The 11,172-nt window shown below is 47.6% G+C and overlaps 1 protein-coding gene across 1 annotated transcript in view; it reads left to right on the top strand.

Annotated features, from left to right (window-relative positions):
* The window catches only part of LOC145361001 (shiftless antiviral inhibitor of ribosomal frameshifting protein homolog), a 27,739-nt gene continuing 16,567 nt past the window's right edge, over nucleotides 1–11,172 (top strand). The window contains 1 exon segment of the mRNA XM_080216522.1: nucleotides 1–105. Coding sequence (XP_080072648.1) covers nucleotides 73–105 — 33 coding nt within the window. The 5' untranslated portion in view covers nucleotides 1–72.

The raw sequence follows: 11,172 nt of genomic DNA on the forward strand, positions 1-11,172 counted from the left end.
CACAGCGAGCAGCCAGAGGAACAGCAGACACGCGGATTCAGGTCATTTTTCTCACTGTGAGGAAGTGCCATCATGCATCAAGACATCAGCGAAGATGAAATTGAGGTAAATGTTCTAGTGAGACTTATCTATCAGCAGTTGGTCAGTGCCAAATAAGGGTTCTTCCACAAGTGAAGAATCAATGACTGGAGATGGAAGCCCTTTGCAATATATCTTGCCCTTAAAAATTAGGATGAGTCCTGTCAAGACGAAAGCAAGAAAACACTTCACAGAAATGGTTGTGGAAATCTACAACACACTTTCACAAAAAATGGAGCATCAACTCAAAGTTACAAGATTAAGTTTGGTAACATTTTTTGTTCATTAGAGGCTATGGAATCCAGGTGAGTAAATGTGGCAGAGATTTGCCTAATTGGGTGGAGGAACAGCCTGAAGGCACTGAACAGTATCCTCCTGTTCCCAAGGCCTGTCGACTCCCAGCTGGATAAAAGAGTTTTACTCCTTCGCGTAAGGGTGGCAGCGTTACCAGTTGGAGGAAGAAGTTGGGGGGGTGGGGGGTGGGGGGGATGGGGGTGACGGGGGGGGGGGGGCGTGGGTGCTTGTTTGGCAGAGATAGTCAACACAGTTCTGCAAATTCGTACGTGCCTGCTCAAGAAAGGAAATGGCTGTGTTTCCTGTGAGCGAGTGTGATCTTAAAGCTGAGTGACTGTTTGTTTTATAATTGCAAAACAAAAAAAAAATCATTGCTTGGAAAATTGCAAATTCAGCTCCCAGGAACATGCCAGTGATTCAAGATAAATGGGCTGGCTGATCTCAAGTTTAGATTGGTGGGTCATACAGTTACTTTGTTTTAAATGAATTATGGAGTGTGAGGTGGATAGTTTTTAATGTTTGTTTATTAGTGTCACAAGTAGGCTTACATTAACACTGCAATGAATTTACTGTGAAAATCCCACAGTCGCCACATTCTGACACCTGTTCGGGTACACTGAGGGAGAGTTTAGCAGCTTGGGAGGAAACCGGAACACCCGGAGGAAACCCATGCAGACATGGGGGAGAATGTGACCCAAACCAGGAATCGAACCCGGGTCCCTGGCACTGTGAGGCAGCAGTGCTAACCACAGTGCCACCACAGTGAGGTCAGGGAGGAGCTGGTTGGTGGGGAAGCAGCCATGGGCACAAATTGCTGTCCTGTACAGGAACGCAGGTAAGTAATGCTGTGATGCCTCCAGAGTGGAATAGCCCACTGATAACTGCTTCAAAGTTAAAAAGTTTATTTATTAGTCACAAGTAAGGCTTACATTAACACTTACATTAACACTCCACCCCCCCTAGACTGGCTAACTCTAAGGGTCAGGAACAGGAGGGGGCTGTGGAGAGAAAGGAGGGTGGGGACCGGAGGAAGGAGGGTGGGGACTGGAGGAAGGAGGGTGGGGACCAAATGCCTCAGTCTCTCAATCTGCATAACAGGTTTGAGGTTCTTGCTTCCAGTGTAGACGAGAACGAGGGCGGTGAGCTTGGTGAGCAAACTGCACACAGTACAGTAATGCAGACACAGGTCATAGGCAAAGAGAAGGTGAAAAGGAATGTAGTAGTAATTGGGGATAGTGTGGTAAAGGGTATTGACACTGTCCTTTGTCACAATGACAAAGTGCACAGGAGGGTGTGTTGTCTGCCTGGTGCTCGGGTCCAGGATGTCACATCTGGGCTACAGAGGAACCTGGAGTGGGAGGGTGAGAATCCGGTCATTGTAGTACATGTGGGTGCCAATGACATAGGCAAAATACAAACTGAGGATCTGGGGAGGGAGTTTGAAAAGCTGGGAATGGAATTAAAAAGTAGAACCGACAAGGTGGTTATCTCTGGACTACTGCCTGAACTGAGTGAAGACGGGTGTAGGGTTGATAAGATTAAGGAAGTGAATGGGTGGCTCAGGGATTGGTGTGGGAGGAACGGGTTTGAATTTATGGGGCATTGGCATCAGTATTGGGGTGGGTGGGACCTGTTCAGTTGGATGGGGTTGGTCTGAACCGTGCTGGGACCAGAGTCCTGGCTAATCGTGTAAATAGGACTGTAGTTAGGGCTTTAAACTAATTGGGGGGGGAGGGTGCGAGGGTAGGTGACATTACGGGGTCTAAAGTAAAGGAGAGGGTACAGATAAGGGGGGAGGCCGAGGATGTCCCATTAAAAGAAGGAGTAGGGGGTGTGAGTATGGTTGGTGGCGTTCTGGCAAATAGGGTCCAGGTGAAGGCTGGGATGAAGGCACTTTATCTGAATGCACGAAGCATTCGGAATAAAGTGGATGAGCTGGTGGCGCAGATCAGCACAAATGGATATGATCTGGTGGCCATTACAGAGACATGGCTGCAAGGTGACAGGGACTGGGAGCTGAATGTACAGGGCTATCAAGTGTTTAGGAAGGATAGGCAGGAGGGAAAAGGGGGGGGCGTAGCTCTGCTGATTAAGGATAGTATCAAGGTGGTAGTAAGGGATGATATTGGAGCCAAAGAGCAGAACGTGGAATCGTTGTGGGTGGAGATTAGGAACAGCAAAGGGAGGAAGACGCTGGTGGGTGTCGTTTATAGGCCCCCGAATAATGATCTGGAGGTGGGGCGGGCTGTTAACACGCAAATAAGTGCGGCGTGCAGGAATGGGACGGCCGTAATTATGGGGGATTTCAATCTACATATTGATTGGTCGACCCATGTTGGACGCGGTGGGCTTGAGGAGGAGTTCTTGGAATGCTGCCGGGATAGTTTCCTCAAACAGTGTGTGTTGGAGCCGACGAGGGAGCGAGCTATCTTGGATCTGGTGCTATGTAATGAGGCGGGTAGAATTAGGGACCTTGTGGTGAAGGATCCTCTTGGGAAGAGTGATCATTGTATGGTGGAGTTTCTAATGCAGATGGAGGAGGAGAAAGTGGGTTCCCGTACATGTGTCCTTTGTTTGAACAGAGGGGAGTATGGTAGGATGAGAGAGGAATTGACGAATGTTGATTGGGGGAATGTGTTGGAAGGTAGGTCTGCTGAGGAACAGTGGAGGATCTTTAAGGAGATCTTTCTTGGTGCTCAGCAGAAATTTATTCCGATGGTCAAAAAGGATCGGAGGAGGAGAGGCAATAAGCCGTGGATAACGAAGGAGGTGAAGGAAAGTGTTAAATTAAAAGCGGTGGCGTTTAGAGTAGCTAAGAGTAGTGGGCAAGAAGAGGATTGGGAGAGGTTTAAATGTCAGCAAAGAATGAAAAAGAAATTGATAAAGAAGGGTAGGATAAACTATGAAGCTGGGCTAGCACTTAATATAAAAAAGGATAGCAAGAGTTTTTATAAATACATAAAAAGGAAGAGGCTGGCTAGGGTGAACTTTGGACCCTTAGAGGATGAGAGGGGGGACTTAGTGGTAGGGGATGGGGAAATGGCAGAGGCCCTGAATAACTTTTTTGTTTCTGTCTTTACGGAGGAAGACATGAATAATTTGCCGGGTGTTAACAATGGAAAGATGGTAGGAGTGGAGGGCCTGAATGAAATTATTGTTACTAGAGCGGCGGTGCTCGACAGACTGGAGGGACTGATTGTGGACAAGTCCCCAGGACTGGATGGAATGCATCCAAGGGTTCTGAAGGAAATGGTGGAGGTGATAGTGGATGCCTTGGTGATTATTTTCCAAATGTCGCTGGATTCCGGGGAAGTGCCGGAAGATTGGAAAACGGCTAATGTTACGCCGTTGTTTAAGAAGGGTGGCAGGCAAAAGGCGGGGAATTATAGGCCGGTTAGTTTAACGTCTGTTGTAGGAAAAATGTTAGAATCCGTCATCAAGGAGGAAATAGCGAGGCATCTTGAGGAGAATTGTTTGGTAGAGCAGATGCAGCACGGTTTCGTTAAGGGGAAGTTGTGTCTGATGAATTTATTGGAGTTCTATGAGGATGTGTCTAGGGCGGTGGATAGAGGAGAGCCGGTGGATGTGGTCTTTCTTGATTTTCAGAAGGCGTTTGACAAGATGCCTCACAAGAGGTTATTGCAGAAGGTCAGGGGGCATGGAGTTGGGGGTAGGGTGTTAGCGCGGATAGAGGATTGGCTGTCAAATAGGAGGCAGAGAGTGGGGGTCAATGGGTGCTATTCGGATTGGCAGTTGGTGAGTAGTGGAGTGCCCCAGGGGTCGGTGCTGGGGCCTCAGCTATTTACCATTTATATAGATGATCTGGAGGAGGGAACCGAGTGTATGGTGTCGAAATTTGCTGATGACACCAAGATTGGTGGAACGGCAAATTGTGCGGAGGGTGTGGAGAGTCTGCAGAAGGATCTAGATAGGCTGGGCGAATGGGCCAGGAAATGGCAAATGGAATTTAGGCAAATGTGAGGTTGTCCACTTTGGTAGGAATAATGGTAGGAAGGACTATTACTTACGTGGCGAGAAACTGCAGCAGGAGACGGTGCAGAGGGACCTCGGGGTCCTTGTGCATGAGTCGCAAAAACCCAGCCTGCAGGTGCAGCAGGTGGTCAGGAAGGCGAATGGGATGCTGGCCTTCATAGCGAGGGGGATTGAATATAAAAGTAGGGAGGTCTTGCTGCAGCTGTATAGGGCACTGGTGAGGCCGCAGCTGGAGTACTGTGTGCAGTTTTGGTCGCCGCACTTATGCAAGGATATTTTGGCCTTGGAGGGAGTGCAGAGGAGGTTTACTAGGCTGATTCCAGAGTTGAGGGGGTTGAACTATGAGGAGAGGCTGAACAAACTAGGCTTGTACTCGTTAGAGTTTAGAAGAATGAGGGGAGATCTCATTGAGACGTATAAGATGTTGAATGAGATGGATAGGATAGAGGTGGAGAGGCTCTTCCCGCTCAGAAAGGACAGTAGGACTAGAGGGCACAGCCTCAGGATAAAGGGGTGGCAGTTTAGAACGGAGTTGAGGAGGAACTTCTTCACTCAAAGGGTGGTGAATCTCTGGAATTCTCTGCCCGTTGAAGTGGTGGAGGCTGCCTCGCTCAATATTTTTAAGACGCGGGTTGATGGGTTTTTGATAAGAGAGGGGATTAAGGGTTATGGGGAGAGGGCGGGAAGGTGGAACTGAGCCACGACAGATCAGCCATGATCTTATTGAATGGCGGGGCAGGCTCGAAGGGCTAGATGGCCTACTCCTGCTCCTATTTCTTATGTTCTTATGCAATGAAGTTACTGCGAAAATCCCCGAGTTGCCATATTCTAGCACCTGTTTGGGTACACTGAGGGAGAATTTAGCACGGCCAATGCACTTAACCAGCACGCCTTTCAGACTGTGGGAGGAAACCGGAGCACCCGGAGGAAACCCACACAGACACATGGAGAATGTACAGACTCCGCGCAGTTACCCAAGCCAGGAATCAAACCTGTTTGTTTTATAATTGCTGGGTCGCTGGCACAATGAGGCAGCAGTGTTGACCACCGCGCCATCCTGTCTGCTGCCTCTATCCACTGAAATAAAGGCATCTATCGCCTCTTTGATCTTCTGCCAATCTTACTTTGTCAAAAACCAGATCACTAGTCAAGGTCAAATTTGCTACCTTACCACAACAGAGCTTGCTAAAAAGACAGACATTAGCCCACATCTTAATCTGACCTTGGCGCTCTGACCTGACCTGCAATGCCCTACGCTACTTGCAGTTTTTAACAGCAGGGTGCCAGCAAACATTAAAAATATCTAACCACCTGTTGTGTAAGAATCCTAAGCCAAACCACATCTGAAGAATAACAAACAAAATTGATGCAATCACCAGTGAGGGGGCCCTTCTTCTACTCACTGTCTGGGCACCATCTCAGTATGTCTAAGGCAATGGCCTAGTGGTATTATTATGAGGCTATTAATCCAGGAACTCGACTAATGTTTTTCTGGGGACCCGGGTTCGAATCCCACCACGACAGATGGCGGAATTTGAATTCAATATATAAAAAAAATCTGGAATTAAGAATCTACTGATGACCATGAAACCATTGTCAAGAAAAACCCATCTGGTTCACTAACCACAGCACAGTAATTAGCACTGCTACCTCACAGTGCCAGGGATCCGGGTTCAATTCCCTGGTTGGTTCTCTGTCTGCATGGAGTCTGCACATTAAAGTAAAGTTAAAGTTTATTTATTAGTCACAAGTAAGACTTACATTAACACTGCAATGAAGTTAATGTGAAGTTCCCCAAGTCGCCAAAGTCCAGCTAACCAGCACATCTTTCAGACTGTGGAAGGAATCTGGAGCAGCCAGAGGAAACCCATGCAGACATGGGGAGAATGTGCAAAATCCACACAGAGAGTGAGCCAAATCGGGAATTGAACCCAGGTCCCTGGCACTGTGAGGCAACAGTGCTGACAACTGTGCTACCGTGCTGCCTGTTCTCCCCATGTCTGTGTGGGTTTCCGCGGGGTGCTCCAGTTTCCTCACAAAAGATGCGCTGGTTAGGGTGCATAGGCCATGCTGAATTCTCCCTCAGTGTACCCGAACAGGTGCCGGAGTGTGGCGACTAGGGGATTTTCACAGTAACTTCACTGCAATGTTAATGTAAGCCTACTTGTGACACTAATAAATCAAACTTTAAAGTTTCAAAACTTTAACTTTGAACTCTTAAACTTTATCGATCTCATTGCTGTTTGTGGAGTCTTGCTGTGCATAAATTTGGTATTGCAATTTCCTGCATTACAACAACAGCCACATTTCCAAAGTGATTTCATTGGCCAGTGTTGCGGCATCCATCAAATCTGCTTTGTAAATGCAAGTTTGTACACGCTTTCATCCTGTGTTCTGGCCAACATCCAAGTAACAAGATGCCAATATGAGAATCCCCTACAGTCTATCATAGAATCCCTACAATGCGGGAGGAGGCCATTCGGCCCATCGAATCTGCACCGACCACAAACCCACCCAGGCCCTATCCCCATAATGCTGTGCATTTGCCCTAACTTGTCCCCCTGACACTAAGGGACAATTTAGTATGGCTAATCCACCTGACCCGCACATCTTTGGACTGTGGGAGGAAACCGGAGCACCCGGAGGAAACCCACGCAGACACGGGGAGAGTGTGCAGACTCCACCCAGACAGTGATCCAAGCTGGGAATGGAACCCGGGTCCCTGGAGCTGTGAGGCAGCAGTGCTAACCCACTGTGCCACCGTGTTGCCCCGTGAGAACAGGGGTTGAGAGAGAACACATTCTGAGCAGATTCTATCAGGCAATCAATAATGATAAAAGTAAATGTTTAATCCCTTATCTTTGGTCCAGACGTCGCTGTGTGTTTTGTATCCATTTCATCCCCACACTCTGACCCTTTTGGACTTTCTGTAGGTCCCTTATCTCTTTTCATTTACTCCCCACTTTTTTGTAAATATTTCTTCACTTTTCAAGATCCTTTTTCTGAAGCAATACGGGATTTTCATGGTAACTTCATTGCAGCGTTAATGTTACCCTACTTGTGACAGTAGTAAAAAAACTAGATAAAATAAACTACCCTCCACCCCCCCCCTCACAAGGCTAGTCTGCCGTGTTGGGATTTTTATTAGTTGTATGGAAATTTACAGTACTAGTTAAGAGAATGATGTTCCGACTGGCAGCGCTGAGATAAGTAAACAAGACTGTTTACCCTTTCAGAAAAGTCCCTCTGGCGCAAATCTCCCTCGACATGGTTCTTCATTTCCCTTCCTGAGGGCTGGTCGATTAGAATTAACGTATAATCCACAATATAAGAACATAAGAACATAAGAACATAAGAAATAGGAGCAGGAGTAGGCCATCTAGCCCTTCGAGCCTGCCCCGCCATTCAATAAGATCATGGCTGATCTGTCGTGGCTCAGTTCCACTTTCCCGCCCTCTCCCCATAACCCTTAATCCCCTCTCTTATCAAAAACCCATCAACCCGCGTCTTAAAAATATTTAGCGAGGCAGCCTCCACCACTTCAACGGGCAGAGAATTCCAGAGATTCACCACCCTTTGAGTGAAGAAGTTCCTCCTCAACTCCGTTCTAAACCGCCTCCCCTTTATCTTGAGGCTGTGCCCCCTAGTCCTACTGTCTTTTTTGAGCGGGAAGAGTCTCTCCACCTCTATCCTATCCATCCCATTCATCATCTTATACGTCTCAATGAGATCTCCCCTCATTCTTCTAAACTCTAACGAGTACAAGCCTAGTTTATTCAGCCTCTCCTCATAGCTCAATCCCCTCAACTCCGGTATCAGCCTAGTAAACCTCCTCTGCACTCCCTCCAGGGCCAAAATATCCTTGCGCAGCAAAGTCTATTTATTTATTAATCGCAAATAAGGCTTACATTAATAATGCAATGAAGTTATTGTGAAACTCCCCTAGTCGCCACACTCCCGCACCTGTTTGGGTCAATGCACCCTAACCAGCACGTCTTTCAGAATGTGGGAGGAAACCGGAGCACCCGGAGGAAACCCACGCAGACACGGGGAGAACGTGCAGACTCTGCACAGACTGTGACCCAACTGAACCCGATTCCCTGGCGCTGAGAGGCAGCAGTGCTAAGCCGCTGTGCCACTGCACCACCCATAAAGAGAGGCACCCAACACAAGGAGGCAAAGTCAGTGATAGCCCGGAATAAATTCAAAATCCAAAAAAGATAATGGCTGAGATTCCCCGGACTCCAGCGTGTTTCCCCTGTTTGCTAACGGTGGGATTCTCCAGTCCCGCCAGTGGGAATTCCCAATGGCATCACCCCGTGCTGGTGGCAAACCCTCAGGTGAGGCGTGGACTGCCAGCAGGACTGGAGAATCCCGCCGGCGTGAATGGCCAGAGAATTCCAGCCAATAAAGAGAATTAGGAGAAAGGGAATAAATTATGTGGGCAAACTAGCGAGGAGCGTAAAAACTGACAAGAGCTTCTTTAATTATGTTAAAAGGGTTTAAAGTTTGTTTATCGGTGTCACCAGTCGGCTTACATTAACACTGCAATGAAGTTATTGTGAAAATCCTGTGTTGCTTCAGATAAAGGGTCTTGAAAAGTCAAGAAATATTACACAGAAGTGGGGAGTAAATGAAAAGAGAGAAGAGACTGTCAGAAAGTCCAAGAGTGTGGGGACAAAATGGACACAAAACACAGAGCAGTATTCTGAAAGCTTGTGCTTTCAAATAAACCTGTTGGACTTTAACCCGGTGAGACTTCTTACAAAACATGCAGCAAGCTTTGGACCAAAGATAAGTGATTAAACAGTCACCACACTCTGGCACCTGTTCGGGTACACCGAGGGAGAATTTAGCACGGCCAATGCACCCAAACCAGCACGTCTTTCGGACTGTGGGAGGAAACCGGAGCACCCAAAGGAAACCCACGCAGACACGGGGAGAACATGCAGACTCTGCACGGACAGTGACACAAGCTGGTAATCGAACCCAGATCCCTGGAGCTGTGAGGCAGCCACTATGCCACCCTGCTCAGGGCGAGACAGATCAGAGTGAACATAGCCCCCTTAGAAAATCAATCTGGGGAGAGAGTTTCGGGGAGTAAGGAAATGGCAGAGGGAATAAACAGTCTTTATGGTGGAAGATACTTCAAAAATCTCACATTGCGAGAGTGACTGAGTTTCTAAAGTATTTGATGGACTGTTAAAAAAAAACACATTGTGGGCAGGACTTACAGGGGCAGGAAATACAGCCTCGCTCACCCCGAAACTAGAAAATCCTGCCTGAAGTGAATGGACCTTTGCATGCCCCCCCACCCCTCCTGCGGTTCCCCTGGCAGGCAAGATGGGAAAATTTCCCCCTCCTCACTTTAAGATGGTCCAAGGCTTTGAAAGGTGCTATACAAATGCAAGCCTTTCTTTTCTCCACGCCCCCCTCCCCCCCCCACCCCGGTGGGACTGACAGCACACAGCACCCATGTGAAGAAGTCTACGCTGAATTAATTTACTATTAATATGATGAGGACAACATCCACAACAAAATCCGATGGCAATATGCCATTGGCTGCACTATTATAATCACACACAACATCCTGTAGCATCGCTGATGCACTAAATTGGATTTGCTGTATTATTATCACACGTATTGGGATACAGTGAAAAGTATTGTTTCTTACTCACTATACAGACAAAACATACCATTCATAGATTACTTAGGGGAGAAGGAAAGGAGAGAGTGCAGAATATAATGTTACAGCCATAGCTAGGGTGTAGAGAAAGATCAACTTAATACATAGCACAGTAAGAAGTCTCCAGGTGGAATCACAAGCTTTCAGAGCACTGCTCCTTCATCAGGTGAGTGGAGAGTTGGGTTCACAAACACAGCATTTATAGACACAGACACAACTGCAGGATAATGGTTGGAATGCGAGTCTTTACAGATAATCAAATCTTTACAGGTCCAGACAGTGCGAGTGGAGAGAGGGATAATCACAGGTTAAAGAGGTGCAAATTGTCTCAAACCAGGACAGTTAGTCCTGGCAAAATGGCGGGGGTTACAGATAGTGTGACATGAATCCAAGATCCTGGTTGAGGCCGTCCTCACACGTGCGGATTACCTGAAAAGACTCACCATTATGACTTCGTCACGATAGAGACTTCTTACTGTGCCCACCCCAATCCAACGCTGGCATCTCCACATCGTGTCGATATTAGGACAGATGGCCAAAGAGTTTGCTATCTGGGAATGTTTTAGAGTCATCGAGATGTACAGCACTGAAACAGGCCCTTTGGCCTAACTCATCCGGCACAGTGGCACAGTGGTTAGCACGGTTGCCTCACAGCGCCAGGGACCCGGGCTCAATTCTGACTGTCTATGTGGAATTTGTACATTTTCCCCGTGTCTGCGTGGGTTTCCTCCGCGTGGTCTGGTTTCCTCCCTCAGTCCAAAGACTTCTGGGTTCGATGTTTTGGCCATGATAAATTGTGTCCTATGTCAGGGGGACGAGCTAGGTTAAATATGTGGGGTTATGGGGATAGGGCCTGGGTGGGATTGTGGTTGGTGCAGATTTGATGGGCCGAATGGCCTCCTTCTGCACTGTGGGGATTGTATGATTCTAATTAAGTTTCCCAAACTGAACTAGCCCAGTTTGGTCCATATCCTTCTGAACCTTCTCCATCCATGTACCTGTCTCAGAGGAACGGAGAGAAACAGAGGGAATTCCAGAGACTCGGAGGCACCAGTGGCAGAGCAACTAAGATCGGGAATAATCATCGGGGCCAGAGTTGGAGAAAAAGTACAACAAGCTCG

This window comes from Carcharhinus amblyrhynchos, chromosome 33 (genome assembly GCF_965287045.1).
Source record: "Carcharhinus amblyrhynchos chromosome 33, sCarAmb.v2.hapA, whole genome shotgun sequence".
NCBI classification, from domain to species: Eukaryota; Metazoa; Chordata; class Chondrichthyes; order Carcharhiniformes; family Carcharhinidae; genus Carcharhinus; species Carcharhinus amblyrhynchos.